We start from the raw sequence: 19,052 nt of genomic DNA on the forward strand, positions 1-19,052 counted from the left end.
CCTTGTCAGCGAAAGGCGTAGGAGGTTGCTTCCACAGAATGTGGAGAAGATGATGTTCATCAAAATTAATTATCAGCTCTTCCAGGGAGACCAGCCTCCAGAAGGTACAGAGGGACCTGTGGTGGTGGATTCAAGTGGGGACGAGTTAATACTTTGTGAGGATGAGGATGTACACACTGAAGAGGGTGAGGAATTGGTGGATGAGGAGGATGAGGATGACATCTTGCCTCCGTAGAGCCAGTTTGTGCAGGGACACATTAATTGCCAGCTTGTTTTGTGGGGGCCCAAACGAACCAATCATTTCAGCCACAGTTGTGTGGCAGACCCTGGCGCTGAAATGATTGATTTGTTAAAGTGTGCATGTCCTGTTTATACAACATAAGGGTGGGTGGGAGGGCCCAAGGACAATTCCATCTTGCACTTCTTTTTTTTCTTTGCATTATGTACAGTTTGGGGCCTAGTTTTTCTAACTGCCATCCTGTCTGCCACTGCAGTGTCACTCCTAGATGGGTCACGTGTTTGTGCCGCCCACTCGTGTCGCTTAGCATAGTCATCCAGCTACCTCGGTGCAACCTTTTGGACATGAAAACACTATTGTGAGGTGTGAGGTGTTCAGAATAGACTGGAAATGAGTGGAAATTAAGGTTATTGAGGTTAATAATAGCATAGGAGCAGAGAAACCAACAAATTCTGTGATTTTAGCTGTTTTTATGCTTTTTTAAAAAAAAATACAGATCCAAAACACAAAACCCAGAACCCAAAACACGGAAGGGTGGTTTTGGCAAAACCAATCCAGATCCAAAACACGAAGAAAGATCCAGATCCAAAACCAAAACACAAAACACGAAAAGTGGCCGGTGCACACCCCTAATATATATATATATATATATATATATATATATACACTATGATGACACATTTCATTGCTTCACAAATTACAAGAATACATATTAGGTATCAGCTCTTTCTGAGCTTTTTATTTGAACTGTTCGATCTTAAATAGAAACTTTTTTGCTAAAGGGGTTTTTATAAATTCCCAGATCCCTTCATAACACTTTATATTATTTAATATAAGAGATGTGCTTGCCAACAGATCTCGATTACAATTCATATCAAAGCAACTGTTTGAGACTAACTAGTGACCACTTTCTAAAATAAAATATTAAGTAGCAGCGAGAGGAGAGTCTTATTGTTTGTGAGCATACAACCAGGTCGTGGACATGGACTGCTCTTCCCTATCAGACACCACCTTACAGCTCCTCACCACTCTCTCTCCAGTTCCACTGCTTCTCTACTGCCCTCCCTGTCTTCCCAAAACAACCAGGAAAGTCTGGTCATGGGTTCTCTGTGGACCAGCTGACAGTATCACTATCAGCTACAGGAAAATGAGAATCTGGGATGCCTGAGCCTCTGAATCTGCCTAGGTCATTGCCTACAAGAAAGACTCCCACCTGTTGTTTAGCAAATATTAGGTCCCCTTGCAGGGGCGTAACTAGGTATTTGAAGGTCCTATAGCAAAAGTTTGTAAGGGCCCCTATGTCCCACCGTGTGGTGAAAAATGTACATAACACATGTAACTTTGACAAGGAAGATGCCCCCTTCAGCTCTTGGTCCCATAGCAGCTGCACTCATTGCACCTATGGCAGTTACACCCATGTCCCCTTGTGCACAGAGTGAACATGATATAATGTAATACTGGGGCATCTATCTGCTTGATCTGTACTGGGTTGATAGTCCTCTCTTTTCTCTTCTGCTGTGAACTCTAAAACTCTGTATTAGCTCATTAAGCCCATTATAACTTCAACTAATAGATGCTTTAAGATACAATGGTGTAATTTCACTAGCTAGAGGATGAGGGAGGTGAGAACAGCTGTATTCTCTAGTCTAGACTGTAACCTCTCCCCTCATGGGCTTTTCCTTCTCTCACTTATACCACGATATCCTCCCCATTGACATCAATGACACCTAACCTCTGGGTTCATCTAGTCTGCTTTTGTGGTATCATCAGTGGTTATGTAGCTTATATATGATGTTTTGTACTGTGAGCCTTTGGCACTTGTTTCTTGTTTTGTTTACACTGCTATACATAGTATGTAAGTCGCTGCAGAACCCTTTGTGATGCCATACAAAGGATAATAATAATAATTCACTAACATAGGTGGAGTCAATAATTTTCACTAGCTATCATTACTCTTGACTAACCACCTGTGATTTTAATTTCAATTCTCCACTAGCCCACATTGAATGGGATCAATTATCTCCGTTAGCCACCAATGAATAGGTTTTGTAATCCCAACAAGCCACCAGTGAATGAGATCTGCATTGCTTAATAGCCACCTTACATTGCCAAGAACAATAAACCACCTCCAACTATTTTCGCTTCCAGAAACAACTTGATCACAATATCTGATTTTTAACATACTGTAGGCAGGATGCATCAAGCATGGCATTTTGGATGCAATACATCCCACCTATCATCCCATGCATACCGTTGTTTAGTAACGCTGTAAGCATGATGATTTTAGCAGATGTTAGCTTCCCCGATAGAGTCCCTCTACGTATGCCTGCAAAGGATCCAATTGGCTCCCTCACGTTGAAGTCTTCCGATAGAAGCTGCTTGTCTTCTATTAGGCAATGCCATCTATAGATGGTGTTGCCTATCAGGCCTGAGCTTATTGGTGCATATGGAAAATTTGATCAAACCTCCAAAACTTGCATTTTCGGGGGTTTGAGCACATTTTTAGGGTTGATGCATCCCACCCCGTATGTGATATTCTTATTCGCTACATGGTCTATCCTTCCCAACATTATTATTATACTGCATGCAACCCAACAACATTGCATCAATAAAGATCCGAATATGGACTGACAGTTTCTAGAGAAGACGCTGCAGAAGGTAAACACCATTAGGAAAAAAATTACTGATCTATTATTATTTATTGTGCTTTAATAGCGTTTCCAATTCTGTTTTTTTTCTCATAGAGTGTTTGAAAAGTGAAGCTCAGAAGAGAAGAGAGAAGCTTTTGCTTGATGAGTTGGTATCTCTTGTAGACCAACGTGATGGTCTGGTGAGAGACCTACATATCAAGGAGAGAAAGTAAGACTTATACAATAAATGCAGTATTCTCAGCTCTCCACCTCACCCATACATGTCATCAATAGTAACATCTGCTTTCCCAAACACTTGTTGTAGAGCTGTAGAAGAAGATGAACTTATCGAGAGAAGTCTTGAACAGAGGAGGAGAAAGCTGAGCAAAAAGGAGAAGTGTCAGATCAGCTGAGGCTCTGGGGCCGTAAACAATGATGCGCACAAGTAACAAATCTTACCGCAGATATCAAACAGAAGATCAGCTAATTACTTTCATGCGATGCTTAACACAAACTTTCTATGGTTTGAAAAAGAACATCACACCTTATACATATAGGCAAAATAGTTTCCAAACATGTTTTAATGCTTCACCAGTCCGAAGAAGGAGCCATACTGCAAGAAGCTGAGATGCCTTTTAAGCACTATCCACCTTCCTTGTTCCTGTGTCTTCTCACTTGCTGCTAGTGATCCTGAGTAATACATATCTGTGTGAACATGTTTTATATACAGTTTGGGAGTTTTTTTTCATTCGTGTTAATTATTATTAGTGTTAGTTTTGAGGTGACCATTGTTATAGTGCCTAAGATTATTAATGGTGATTGCAGATAAACTCTCCTCAATGGTCCTCAAGGAGCTACTGCCAAAATTCAGTGCAGTTCCATGGAGTGGATTGCAGTCCTCTTTATTCTTATGGTTCAGACCCTAGATTGAGGAACCACTTTGCCTTACTTGGTGTTACCTCTGCATAATATCACAATGAGTGAAACATACACAGGTGTTGCATACCTTCTGGAGGAATTGACCTAATTAATATAGAATTTCACAATGAGGAACACTCAGGAACTTTTTTCTTTTTTCAAATTGACATGTATGATTTCCATTGCACAATATAGAGAGCTCATGGCTGGTGTGCTGAGATTTTCTCATCAACATAGGTATTCCCATGGCGGTGCCTTATAAATACATTACATCCACTCCAGGAATCATTAAACTGTAGCTTGTAGACAAGCCTGGGAATATCATTTTACTCATCTGTGACATTAATATTTTAAATGTGTGTATGCCTGGAAATAAGAATATGGATTCATACATTATAGCTACCATGATTTAAAAAACATTGATCTATAAACATAACAGTTCCAATACAATGGGCCTTATTTGTCAATGAGTTTAATTATTCGCAACGAGTGATAAAACTTTTTGCGTATGATAAATGGTGCTCCAACCCAACTGTCATTTTTTAAACAGATGACAGTTGGGAGCTGATTGGCTGGAGCACCATTATCATACACAATGAGTTTTATCACTCGTTGTGAATGATAAAACTCATTGATAAATAAGGCCCAAAGTCTCATCAATACTTGTCGATCAATCTGCATGACGAATGAGAGCTTTTCCCTTGACGAGAAGTTTAAAGTAACTCTAAAAACATACTTAATAAGAAAAACTCACAAACGCGGTCTCTTCATTTTCTACTTTTTGCAGCCAGAGACACAATTGCTGCTATGCTTGCATTAAACGCAGAGTATACCATACAATTTATGTGGGTTAAATTAAGTCTTATATTATAAATTGTTACTTTTGCCTTAGATAAATGTATTGTTTTTTCTTTTCATTGTTTACATTTTTAATTTCTGATGTCTTTTAGCAAAGATCACTGAAAAAACTTCATCTGTACAAAAGTTTTATGAAGAAATAGTTGTTTCCAATGTCTATGTATATACATAATTTTAATATCAGCAAGCATTTGGAATATTAAATGAAAGCTGCCAACTTTTTGTTTTGTAATTATTTCATATTCCCCAATTGATAATAAAATGATCTGCAGTATTTTTATTCATTATTGTGCTGCACTATGAATGAAAAAGCAGCATTTGGAGGAACAGATCACTTCTGCTGACTTTTTTATTTATTTAAAATGGATATGTATTAAAAACCCCAAAATGTCATATTTGAAAATTAAACTGCCTATTTATGGCATATTGTTTTGCTAATAGGACATTGTAGCAAAGTGCATCTACTGTAACTGTAAGCTGGAAATTTTCTTTCTTCCAGACACAAGTACACTACACACATACTCACACCCACCATGGTCGCCCATGTCTCATGTTAATGGGCAAGAATTCCTTAAAGCAAAGCTGGTGGTGGGGTATTTGAGTACATATTCAGAGCACCTATGTATTAAGCTGTCCTTAATTAGGTTACCTAGATTCCACTAATGTAATGAGATCAGACCACAACAAGAAAGTAAATAATAATATTTATACTCAACTTCGAGAAAAATCAATCATGAATGTTACAAATTATCGTCAAGGAGCCCCCACACCTTTCACATATTGTGACAAGCTGAGTCTTTCTTAAATTCTTAGCGCTGCCATTGCAGACCAAAATGAAGCTAACATTGTAAGCTGTGGGGCTCATCTAATTCAGTAAAATCATGATCATAAATTCAGCCAGGTTATTCAACACATAAACAATTAGCAAACTAAATACAAGTTACAACATACATGTTACATAATAGCACAATAAACAAACTAAGTAGAGATTGGATTAGTAACCTATGCTAAATATACTTTGTTTCCTGGACTAATTACTATAATCAGCTAGGGGCTTTATGCCGCACTTACGGTACATCAGGACTCGTGGAGTTTTGTTCACAGGCCTGCGTACAAAAATTCCTGAGTCAGGGACAAGATTGTGATGTGAGTTCAGCTGCCATTGCCTGAGTTTCTTCTCCATTGCAACGGCAAGGGCTGCTTTCATGTAATTGAATTGATCCTAGACATCTGATAGAGAGTGAAATAAATAGAACAATAGACAAATAAAGACTTAAACAGTGATTATTTATTAAAAGATGTGCATTAACATAAGAAAAAGTCCTCAAAAGTACAATATCACTTAAATTTGCTGGGAGGTGGATGCAGAATCCAAACAGGCTTTGGAAACTTTGCCTTTTGCCGGGTCTATTCTCTTTGGTACAGGTCTTGATGGAATTGTCGCTGATGCCACAAGAGGTAACAGCATTTACTTTCCTGTGAAACTTGCCAGGAAATTCAGAGGACAACAGTATCAGTCCTTTTGTGTCTCCGTTAGGACGTGAAGAGCTCTGCCACAAGGCTACTTCACAGATACTCGTAGGGGCTACCAAAGAGAGGGATGGTGTGGCTGGGGCAAGCATCATGGGTCGAAGCCTGCTGAAAAGCAGCATGACGGGGCTTTTCCCCACATGGAATGGTCTCTGCTGCAGATCCATCTGCTCTACTAACCACGACCAGTGGACGCCTACCTTCTCTGATCAGTGGGTGAGGAACATCATTGAACAAGGTTATATCATAGACCTCTTCAGCCCTCCACCCAACTCTCAGTTTACATCTGACAGTTGCCAAGCTGTTGCCTGTCCAACCAGATCTGCTCAGACAGGGCCCATTTTTCCAACTGAACTTAGCCCGGGGACTCTTTGGGTTATTCACACCATAATAAAGGCCAGAAATCCATTCACAGTTGTGAATTACCATTGCATTTGGAGGATCTACATTTTCTGGCGTGCCTGGTAAGCTGGCCCATTTTTCTAAATTCAGCTTGGCTTGCAACCTATCATTACAGCAGGATGGATTGGACAGTGGGCTGAAATTGTCTTCACTGAAAGTTCAGGTTTCAGCCCTTTCTAACGTAAGCTGGCTGCCATCCCTGAAGTTCAAACCTTTCTTCAGGGTGTGGTTCATGTCCGTACACCTTTTGTTACTCCTGTTGTTCTATGGAATCTCAATTTGGTCTGTCTGCACTACAAAAGCCATCTTTTGAAACTCTGGATGTTGTGGATCTCAACTTTCTGACCTGGAAAGTTCTTTTTTTGTTGGCCATTTCATCTGCCAGACGGGTCTCAGAGTTGGTAGCTCTTTCTTGCAGGTCACCATTCCTCATTTTTTATCAAGACAGGATGGATCCGCGCACAGACCTTCTTTTCAGCCGAAGGTCGTCTCCCGGTTTCATCTTAATCAGGATATTGTGCTTCCGGATATGAGTGACAACTTGTCCTCTGTCAGCAGGGATGCTCTTAGCATTCTCGATGTTGTCAGAGCCTTGCAAATCTATGTGGAGATCTGCTGTCTACCATAAAATGGATATTCTCCTCATTCTCTATGATGTGCACAAGAGAGGTTGGTCAGTGACTAAATAGTCGGTGGCCAGATGGATCATGGTGACCATCTGGCAATTATATGTTTCAGAGGGGGCCCCATTGCCAGATTGCCTGGTGGCCCATTCTACCAGATCGGTCAGCACGTCTTGGGTGGCATGACACAGTGCCTCCTTGGAGCAACTATGCAAGGCGGCTACCTGGTCCTCAGTCCATACTTTTACAAAGTTCTGCAAATGTTATGTTTTTGCACCAATAGACACCATTTTTGGGGGTAAAGTTTTATGCACAACCATAGCTGAGCGTATCCTCCCTTAAGGAGCATCTTTGGAATGTCCCCATGGTATCCAATTTCCCCCAAATTAGATGTTAGAGAAAATAGGATTTTTGTTACTAACCATTAAATCTTTCTATTAATCCATCTGGGGGAAACTGCCTCCCTTTCTGTATTACACTCTGTTTTCACTCTTATTTGAGTGTTGTTCTTGTTACGTATTTTATCTCTATCTGCTATGCACTTATTATAGTCTAAACTAAGACACTATGGGGTGTAGAAGGGGAGGAAGCAGCTCACAAACAAGTTTAGTTTGTTCTTGTGCCTGATCCTTGAACTGCGCCCTCTATATCCCATTGTATCCAGGATCCACCAGGTGGATTAAGGGATACTGATAACAGTGAGTACCAACAATCCAATTGTTCGAAGCCATGACTGGTTAGTTGTCAGGAGGTTCTTGGTATACTGCCCATTTACCTAGGATACATACACTGAATCTGCAGATATTACACTTATGATGAAGAATCTTTCCCAAACATTAAGACTTCAAGATACAACTAAATTTATTTCAGTGAAAAGGGATGTCCACAATATGAACCTAAGACAATTCCTATTACAATGCACTTGCTTATTTTAAATAGTCAAGGGTTTAATGTCAAAAGAAAGCAGCATAAAAATTGTCAGCACTATAATATTATTAATAATCATGGAGACAAATTAATTATTTATCATTATTCTTAATACTAAGAAGCACAAACCTATATTTCTATTACTAACAGTTTAATATCTACAATGCTAGGGGGCACAGACAGTGGCAGATTGGCCAAAGATCTTACTAGGACTTTTCATCAGTTACTTTTTTCTTTATGATTCATTACAAATTGTTTTCATTCTGGTAGAGGGTGCAGGGGGAAGTTGGTGCGGCATTCTGAACAACACAACCCTGTCTCAACGAGGCCAATCCCAGCTAATACGGAGTCACTTTTCAGTCATATACCAGGTGGATTAACAGCAATTGTCAAAACATCATCCAATTGGGTTGGGGCACCTGGCTGAGAGGAGCTCCAGGCCCATAAACGCTGAACCTAACTTGTTCATTGATGAGAGAGAAGCAGGTGCGAGGACTGTTAGGAGCAGGACATTGAAAACAAAGACCACCTAACTGTCATTCAAGACCCCTGGGCTGACTGGGTATGTTCAGTAGGAGTTCCTTGAGGAGACATTCCAGATGATCAGTGAGTCTGGGGAATAACTGAAACAATCGCAAGAAAGCAAGGAGGTGCAGTCAGGCTAGGCAGAGCCTCCCTGTCACACTCCTGAGATTTGATAGAAAAATGATTAGAATAATACAAAGAAGATATTTATAACTTATTAACATCTTTGTTTAGTGTGATCATTTTTATAGTTAACACTCACCAGCTTTGTGGAGCTCCCTGGGACTGCAGGGAGACCAGAGATGAGACAGCAACAACTCAGCCTTGCTTTTGTATAGTTGGACACTGCTTGCAGAGCTGGGGGCGGGGCAGTCTGTGTACTACGAGTGCACGATTCCCCATCGCTGAGACTGGCTTGCACACGCGCACTGCGAAATATACGCATGCATACTGAGCAACAATCGCCCGGCAGCGAGCGATCACTCCTTAGCGACCGGTCTGAATCAGGTCCCTAGTGTAAACAGACGCCTCCTGTCGGCATCGCAGATCTGAGTGCTGCGTCCTAAGACACAGCATCAGATCTTCCGAGAGACAATCGGCAGTCTGAGTGACCATTATATTACTCAGATTGCCCCTCACAGCTCTGTAGCCGAGGCCAGGAAGTCTGCATCGGAATACGCTGACTCTGGCCTCAGCACTCGCAGGAAACGGGTGCGGGACACCCACCCCCCACTCCCAAATGACCGCAGCCTGTGAATCAGGCTGTGGCTTGAGGAAACTGCGGGAGATCTCACAGAGGGAAACCTGTGCATGCGCAATTCTCTCACAATCTGTAGCACGCAAACCATCGGGTATAACCATCGGGTTTGCATACAACACTGAATCAGGCCCAATATCCAGCACCTCACTAAATGCACAGATCTACACTGCAACAAGTTACATTGTAAATCTAGAAACACAAGCTGGTGTACCAATGATTTGAGCCGCTACAGTGCTTTGTACCCAGCTCACCCATTTATCATGGCCAACCTGTGGTTTTCCACCTCTTATGGAATTGTGGAACAGCACTGTCTTTCAGATTCTGGTATGATGAGATCTGTAGTTCCACAACAGCTGAACTCCAGACTACATGTGAAGAATGACAGTTGTCTCCCAATAAGTTCTGAAACAGCTTATTCTTATCATTCTTTATCTTTGGAGTGGGCAATACATGTTTTGTGCAGTCCTCGCAAATTTACTAATATTTGTTAAAGGGACTCCCAGCTGAAAGAATCACGTACCCCTGGGTTAGCGCTAATGATATGCTCATCTTGCCTACTTTTGTGTTAGCTCCTACATGAGGCCACTTTCAGAATTTTTTTCATGGTCACTTTAAATCCCCAATTTGCCCCTGGGCATAGATCGATATTACTAACATTAAGGGGGCACAGTGTTATTTTCATGGTGGCACAATTCATATTTTATTCTCCTAAGGGGGACGATACTTGTAGTGGCAGCCCTCATAGCTCTAAAATTGTGACTGTGCACTAGTGCATCAGAGTATGCTGTAATTTGTAGTGCCACAAGAGCTGCCACTATATTTGAACATTTTAATCTTGGTACTGACCAGCTAAGGGTATCTGGAGAGGCTAGTGCTACTTAGCATTGGGGCGCTCATCTCTGTCTCTCCGTAAACAGCCAGGCCTGGGATGTTATAGGAGGGAGTGATGATTTTTGTAATTCTTAGTTTTCTTCCAAAATGGTAATATAGCACAAACAGCTTGTTCTATAATTGCATACCAGCCATCTATAAAAGATTCTGAATGGTTGTTTCAAACCGTGTGGTTTAAAAAAAAAAACAATTTTGTATGTAGTAAATCTCACATTTTCCAGTCTCCCATAAAAAGTGCTGTTTTCCCCCCTCTGGTGTTGTCATGTAAACAAGAGGGCAAATGGTGTCATCTAGTGGTCAAACAGTGTATATCACATACGTTATGTATCACCACCCCACGTAATCGAAAAGTCATTTAAATAATAAGGGTTTAGATGAAACTTGGACAACAACAACAGCGAGCAGAGGACAATTTTGGGAGTTTGATTGTGCATGGCTTCATAGACACAATTAGGATTTCAAGGTCTGAGGTGGTCATTAGGTGCATTTGAACCTGGTGGTGTATCATAAAAATTGCTAAACAAAAATAAAGTCACGTATATATAATGTAGCATATGTTTGCATTATATAAAAATCTGTGCTGTTAATATTTTAATGATTAGTAACACACATATTTGTAATACAGAATAAACATTAACCTTCGGGGGAGACACTTGATACTGCTTTTACCCTGGGTCTGACCTGAGATTTGGAACACAGGAGCTCATTCAGACCCGCTCGCTAGATGCTTTCGCTCGCTCCCAGCGTATGCAAATCTAACGCACGCCCAGCGAGGCAGGCGATCGTACGGCAAGGCATTGGCCTATGTCTTGGCGTGCAATCACTTCGTGTATGCACACTCCCAATAGCCATTCATATGACGCCCACTTGCGCACGTCATCTCCAGGAAGTGCATGAAAACATTGGTACATCGAGCACCATCGGATGTGCTCGCTTTGCTTGAGGTTGACTATACCCTTCCGCAAGCACTGCGATCACTTCAGTGTGAAATACAACCAGGTGCCGTGTACTATGACGCTCCCTGTTAATTATGCATGCCTCTGAAACGGCGTTGAGACACTCAGGCACGCCTTCGTCCGTACCTTCACTCCCCCGTTTCTAGTGGCCTGCCCCTGTTACCACCCATAAACGGCCTCTCCTGTCACTCATTCAACTGGGCTGTCTATGCTGGGCGAGCGAGAGCTTCCCGATCTTTCGCAGTCGTTCGCGCACTCGCATTGCAATACATACGCATGCGCAGATTGCAAATATCGGCCAGCTACGAGCGATCGCATTCTAGCAAGGGGGTCTGAATCAGCTCCACAGTTCCAAAACGGGTCAGACCCAGGACAGACCTTTTCTACTGCGGCGCCGATCCAGATTATTCCCGGATCGGTGCTGTTCACACTGCACACAGGTGCAGTGGAACACTTGTTCCGGCGCTTGGAGATGACATCATCTCCAAGAGCTGAGAAACTCGGAAGTCCCCATCCTGTAAATGGGACCTGGGTCGGATGACTCGGGGTTCCCGTATATACTGCAGGGTTTCATGGGTTGTTCCCGTGTAAAACCCTGCAAGTTACCTGGGTTGGATTACCGGATCACTCGACCTGGGAATCCAACCCTGGCCCCTTTTACACCTAGGAGCTACCCGTGGTAAACCCTGCAATAACCCGGATTTTAGCTCTGGTGTAAAAGGGGTATTAGAGAGGATTCTGTAGGGGTAGAAAGAACCAGCCCTTACTGTACTTCCATATTATAAACCTAGAAAAAATGATTCTTAGGCCCGTTTTCAATTTGGGAGCGAAAAGTCCGTGCTGGACTTTTCGCTCCACATTGGAGCTTTTCCTGGGATAAAGTATCGGGCGTGCGCCCGCTTTATCCACATATTCAATTAGGAAGCAGTGAAAACGGGAGCCTGCGGAAAGATAAGTATCGCTTAAAATTCGGGAATTTTCGGGTTTTGTTCCTAGGACCCCCCTAAAGATGTCCAGATATGGGGGTTCACTCTGGGTACCCCCGTTTAGCCCTGCAGAATGTGTTCTGCATTTTTAAATAGCCGCGGCAGGTGTTTTTTCCCGACATTAGAACAAGTGATGCAGAAGAGCATTAGTTTTTTTTTTTTCGTTTTTTTAAGTGGTCCCATCAAAATTGGGGTTCATGAAAATGGGTACTAGCATATTTTTGAGTCCCTAAAGTACTTTTTAAAAATTTCTGCAAAAATGCACCTGCCGCTAATAGTATATTCTAGAAAACACCTGTCGCATATTTGCAGAATAGCCCCGAACCTATTTCCCTATTTTTAAACACTGTTTTCCTTTTATTTATTTTTTCACCCCAAATTTTTTTTTTTTTTTTTTTTTTTTGGGGTGTCCCTATTTTAGTTTTTAAACTTTTTTTGACACAGTTTATTATTAAATATCATTCCCAGGGGTGCAGGCTATTTTTTTTAAGCCTGCACCCCTAAACCCCAATTCTGCACTTTTTTTCGCCATGTAAAACATGATGAAATGTTATCCCCGGTTTTTTTCAAGGGCTTTTTGAACCTGCGAAAAGTCTATGAAATTGAAACGGGGATAATTGAAATAGGTGAAAATGACGCAATCGGCGATAAATTATCATCGATTCCGACTTTTTGCAGCCTAATTGAATACCCCCATTAGTTGTTTACAGCCAAGGAGTGTAGATTAGCTGGATACCCTGACTAAAATACAAATTATATGGTTGGAATAAAAAAATGGAAGATAGATCTGGATTATAGTCCAAAGTACATACAATAATATAAACGACTGGAAAATTATATATGTGAAGTGATAGTAAAGTAAATTCTTCCAAAATTTGGAGTATGGGAGGCAACTTGAGAACCCAAATATGGGGAGAACATACAAACCCTGATGCGATGCTAGCCTGATGCAATGCTAGCCACTAATTATATACAGATGATTAGGTGGTTACAATAAGGACTGGATCGCCGATCGGCTGTAGTCAATCTGTAGGGGTAGAAAGAACCAGCCCCTACTGTACTTAATTTAAATTAATAATAAAACGTGCCAAAGTGAAAAAAAAAAACATCTATCTGTAATTCTATTTTCGTGTATTTCACATCATTAGATGAGGAAGCTTTAGGTTGTCCAATTAGGATATTTAAACTGACTTACAAACCAGGATAATAATAAAGTGTAGTCAATTTAAAAATATTGACATATAATTCAATATTCAAATGTTATACTTCATACTAGGGGTGAGCGGGTTCGGATTTCTGAAATCCGAACCCCCCCGAGCCCCCCCAATCTGAGGCCGATCCGAGTCAGGCTCGACTTTTCCCGCCTGACTCGGATCTGAAATCGAGGCAAAACGTCATCATCCCGCCTTCCGGGTCTCGCGGGTTTTGGATCCTATATAAGTTACCCGCGTCGGCGCCTTTTCTCACTCGGCTGTGGACAGTGAAAAGGGAGGGTGGGAGTTAGGGCTGGCTGGGCTGTGTAGTGTAGTGTAGTGTAGTGCAGAGTAGTGTTGTGCTGTGCTGTGCTGCTGTTGTCCATAGGGGCTGTGTCCACTACTTCAAAGTCCATAGGGGCTGGCTGTGTTGTGCTGTGCTGCTGTTGTTAATAGGGGCTGTGTCCACTACTTCAAAGTCCATAGGGGCTGGCTGGACTGTGTTGTGCAGTCAGTTCTCCATAGGGGCTGTGTCCACTCCAAAGTCCTGTGCAGTGTCCCAGTCCTAAAGGGGTGCTCCCCCCAAGTGCTAAAAAAAAAATATTTTTTCTGTGTTTGTGAATCGTGTGCGCAGTAGCCGCACGTGCATCAACAAAGTAGTGCCAAGCGTGCGCCTGTGTCATAAGTAAAGGGCCGGCTGGCTTGACCGTTAAAGGGTGCTGTAACCCCCAAAGTACACTCCAGTCCAAACCAAATAAAAAAATATTTTCTGTGTTTGTGAATTGTGTGCGCAGTAGCCGCACGTGCATCAACAAAGTAGTGCCAAGCGTGCGCCTGTGTCATAAGTAAAGGGCCGGCTGGCTTGACCGTTAAAGGGTGCTGTAACCCAAAAAATACACTCCAGTCCAAACCAAATAAAAAAATATTTTCTGTGTTTGTGAATTGTGTGCGCAGTAGCCACACATGCATCAACAAAGTAGTGCCAAGCGTGCGCCTGTGTCATAAGTAAAGGGCCGGCTGGCTTGACCATTAAAGGGTGCTGTAACCCCCAAAGTACACTCCAGTCCAAACCAAATAAAAAAATATTTTCTGTGTTTGTGAATTGTGTGCGCAGTAGCCACACGTGCATCAACAAAGTAGTGCCAAGCATGCGCCTGTGTCATAAGTAAAGGGCCGGCTGGCTTGACCGTTAAAGGGTTCTGTAACCCCCAAAGTACACTCCAAACCAAATAAAAAAATATTTTCTGTGTTTGTGAATTGTGTGCGCAGTAGCCGCACGTGCATCAACAAAGGAGCAGCGCCAAGCGTGCGCCTGTGTCCCATAAGTAAAGAGCCGGCTGGCTTAAAGGGTGGTGTAACCCACAAAGTGCACTACTCTCCAGCAAAAATAAAAAAATATTTTCTGTGTTTGTGTGCGCCTTAGCCGCACGTATATATCAATATAACATAAATGGAGGACCAAACTTTCTCCGATAAAAATAAAATAGGGAAAGATCAAGAACCACTTCCTCCTAGTGCTGAAGCTGCTGCCACTAGTCATGACATAGACGATAACATGCCATCAACGTCGTCTGCCAAGGCCGATGCCCAATGTCATAGTAGAGGGCACATACAATCCCAAATGACAAAGTTCAGGAAAATGACCTTGAAAAAAACATTTAAATCATCTGAAGAGAAACGTAAACTTGCCAATATGCCATTTACGACACGGAGTGGCAAGGAACGGCTAAGGTCTTTCCCTATGTTCATGACCAGTGGTTCAGCTTCACATGACGATGGAAGCCCTCCTCCCGCTAAAAAAATCAAATGAGTTAAGCTGTCAAAAGCACAGCGAAGAACTGTGCATTCTAAGAAGATATCACAAATCCCCAAGGAGAGTCCAAGTGTGGTGGCGGTTGCGATGCCTGACCTTCCCAGCACTGGACGGGAAGAGGTGGCTCTTTCCACCATTTGCACGCCCCCTGCAAGTGCTGAAAGGAGCACCCACAGTCCACTTGCTGATATGCAAATTGAAGATGTCATTGTTGAAGTACAACAGGATGAGGATACTGGTGTAGCTGGCATTGAGGAGGAAGTTGGCGAGGAGGATTCTGATGGTGATGTGGTTTGTTTAAATCAGGCTCCGGGGGAGACAGTTGTTGTCCGTGGGATGAAAAAGCCCATCACGGTCATGCCTGGGCAGAAGACCAAACATTCCACCTCTTTGGTCTGGGTATATTTCTATCCAAATCCGGACAACAACTGTCTTGCCATATGTACCATATGTAAAGGTGAAATAAGTAGGGGTAGGGACGTTAACCACCTAGGAACATCCTCCCTTATACGGCACCTGCAGCGCGTTCATAAAAAGTTACTGTCAAGTTCAGAGACTTTGGCTAAGACCGTAAGCAGTCCAGGGACACCTAAATCCCTTTTTCCTGTTTTATCCAAGGAATCGGTAGATGAGAAGGATGAGGACGACATCTTGCCTCCGTAGAGCCAGTTTGTGTAGGGACACATTAATTGCCAGCTTATTTTGTGGGGGCCCAAACGAACCAATCATTTCAGCCACAGTCATGTGGCAGACCCTGGCGCTGAAATGATTGGTTTGTTAAAGTGTGCATGTCCTATTTATACAACATTAGGGTGGGTGGGAGGGCCCAAGGACAATTCAATCTTGCACCTCTTTTTTTTCTTTGCAGTATGTACTGTTTGGGGCCTAGTTTTTCAAACTGCCATCCTGTCTGCCACTGCAGTGTCACTGCTAGGTGGGCCACGTGTTTGTGCCGCCCACTCGTGTCGCTTAGCATAGTCATCCAGCTACCTTGGTGCAATCTTTTGGCCATAAAAACAATATTGTGAGGTGTGAGGTGTTCAGAATGGACTGGAAATGAGTGGAAATGAAGGTTATTGAGGTTAATAAGTGCATAGGAGCAGAAATACCCACAAATTCTGTGATTTTAGCTGTTTTTATGCTTTTTTTAAAAAAAATACAGATCCAAAACACAAAACCCAGAACCCAAAACACGGAAGGGTGGTTTTGGCAAAACCAATCCAGATCCAAAACACGAAGAAAGATCCAGATCCAAAACCAAAACACAAAACACGAAAAGTGGCCGGTGCACGCCCCTACTTCATACCAGAAATCCCAAGATATGAGGCTATTGTGATCTCCAATGTTTAACTTTCTGTCCCAGTGGGCTAAAAAGATGTTGTTTTGCTGATGTTGGTTGTAGGCATGTGTCAGTGTAGTGTGACTTCTGGTAGCACCGAGGGTCAGTGTAAGGAGTCAGCACCGAGGGTCAGTGTAAAGAGTGAGCACTGAGCAGGCACTGGTTTCGGCCAGAGTAGAAGGAAGTGGGTAGAGATATGGGAGCCCTGGAAGTAGGTAGTTGGGTCACAGATAGAAAGGGGCAGCAGGAAGAGTGTCAGGGAGGTTAGTCCTGATCTCACTCATCCCAATAAATATGCTAAACTGATATTGGAGATATCAGCTGCAGCAGGTGCAGGTAGTCCTAATGCCGCAACCACAAGCCTCTCGGCATGCTTGGCCGCAGTGCATATGGTTGCTTTTCTGCCTGCAGTAGATCCCAAATTAGGTATGTTTACAAGTATGTATTATACAAGCACTGTGAAAGGATTAGCTTCCCAAAAGAGTACTACCAACTGCTCACATGTTACTACAGTCCCATTGTACAGTACGTCTCCGGCAAGGAGAGCACATTAGAGAACTATTTACTATGGAGCATAGATTCATTCATACATATAGAAGTGGTTTCTTTAGATTACATTTAATCACATGGGATATCATACTGTATTGTGTAACTTTCATATTTCATATTTCATATTAGTTATTTAAAAAGTTTGAATTCTTCAAGTCCCTTACAGCAGTAACATTAGTGATACCCTCTCACATGGGGTGAATTCATTAGTGTATAACGGGATATCATAGAATATGCAGACAGTCATTTTGGTACTAAGTGAAAAGTATTTCTTAGACTGTTTATTACATGTTCATACAGTATGTTGCATTGGGTCTGAGTTTAGAAATGTGTCTAGTTTAAATGGCTGAGATACTGCCCCTGCTACTGCCTTCAATGGGGATATCCTCTTGACGACCTTGTTCGTTAAGAGCCAAACCACAATGTTCTCGCCATTCTTCTGGTATGATGAGTAATACGAATCCAATGCCAATAGCTGAGATCGCAATCACATGTCCACCAGAGGGGACCTCCCATTGCTTCTCCATAGCTCACAATACAAAGAAAGAAAAGGTAAATGTAAATCTTGTAATTGACCTATTTGACAATATATACAGTATATATGAATTTCAATTTCATGCATCTCACTGGTTGTCATTACAGCTTTGTATACTTTTCCGAAGTTTAATCTTAGACCTCAGTGCATGCTACCATATTTCAGAAAGTCCAGCACATCAGTCTCTGATTGGTTATGTTTATTCATGCTTTAATGTTGGCAGCTGCACAGCTGTACAAACATTTCATTTATACAGTAAGATGAACATTAAGATAACTGAAAAAAATTCCAATACACTTGTGAAATATTTCCAGTGGCAGGGCCAGATGTAGAGTTGCGCGCAAACCCGATGGTTTACGTGCAATGTGTATAAGCGACCATGCGCGCTCCCATGGGGTCATTCATCGCATCGACACATGCTGCTCAATCTGTCAATTTGATGAATGACCGCATGCTTGCAGAGGCGGCTGGTGAACGACATACTGTTCACCAGATCGCGCTGTGTCAAACAGCTGCATGATATGTTGTTCACCTCATCGTGAGTCGGCCGGGTACACACATCATATAATGTACACCAAGCTTTACTTAGGAAGGATTGGCGGTGGTTTCATGCAGCTCAAGCCAGTGCTGTGTACAAGGCTTCAGCACACCAACAAGCCCGTTTCCTGGGTCACTGCCTGACATCACTAACTCTCTGCCCCAAATGATCGCAGCCTTTCAATCAGGCACATTTGGATGTGCGATTGAACAGGGATGCCACCCCATAGAGGGCCCACCCCTCCCAACCATTCCCGATTTCAGCGGGACAGCCCCGTTTTCAGGCACTGCCCCGCTGTTCCACCCGCGGGACAAAGTGTCCCGTGGGTGGTCGGGTGGCTGGGGACCTCCGCAGCCGGGGAAGAGGAATGAATACCGCATACATGCGCACGGCATCCATTCACTACAGGAAGAGGGCTGGGGGATGCCCAGCTACTAAAGTAGTGCTGGGCTTGCCCCCAGCTTGACGTTAACGTGAGTGCACCGTATGGGCAAGCCCCCAAATAACAACATTTAGGGGGGGTGGGATATGGTAATTCGGCCACACACTTATTTTTGGTCGTGCGTTGTTAAGGGGCGACGGGTCCCAGTTCCGCATGGCTAACCCTGGAGCCGGCCCTGAATTATATGATGCCCTAACCCTGCCTCAGGCACCGCAGTATGATACATAAATACCTTTCATGGAAGCTCCACCTCACACACACACACACACACACACACACACACACACACACACATATACCCAAACCACCTCCCTCTCACACACATACAGATGTGCCCTTATACATCCGTGAGACTCTACTAGCGCCAGGCAGTTTTTTTCCGCAGAAAATGCATCTAAT

At 42.8% G+C, this 19,052-nt stretch overlaps 2 protein-coding genes across 6 annotated transcripts in view; one reads left to right on the forward strand and one right to left on the reverse strand.

Moving 5' to 3' along the window:
* EHBP1L1 (EH domain binding protein 1 like 1) overlaps window positions 1-4,864 on the forward strand; it is a 135,434-nt gene extending 130,570 nt beyond the window's left edge. For all 5 annotated transcript variants that reach the window (XM_088442521.1, XM_088442525.1, XM_088442523.1 and 2 more), the window contains 2 exons: window positions 2,983-3,097; window positions 3,194-4,864. In XM_088442521.1, the coding sequence (XP_088298647.1) occupies window positions 2,983-3,097; window positions 3,194-3,281 (203 nt within the window). In that variant the 3' untranslated portion in view covers window positions 3,282-4,864. The remainder of the gene's footprint in view (window positions 1-2,982; window positions 3,098-3,193) is intronic.
* Window positions 4,865-17,476: 12,612 nt separating this feature from the next.
* Window positions 17,477-19,052, reverse strand: part of LOC148510699 (solute carrier family 35 member F3-like) — a 75,836-nt gene continuing 74,260 nt past the window's right edge. Inside the window, exon 7 of the mRNA XM_088442498.1 lies at window positions 17,477-17,667. Within this exon, the coding sequence (XP_088298624.1) occupies window positions 17,477-17,667 (191 nt within the window). The remainder of the gene's footprint in view (window positions 17,668-19,052) is intronic.

This window comes from Taudactylus pleione, unplaced genomic scaffold, assembly GCF_031769625.1.
Source record: "Taudactylus pleione unplaced genomic scaffold, aTauple2 ptg000313l, whole genome shotgun sequence".
NCBI classification, from domain to species: Eukaryota; Metazoa; Chordata; class Amphibia; order Anura; family Myobatrachidae; genus Taudactylus; species Taudactylus pleione.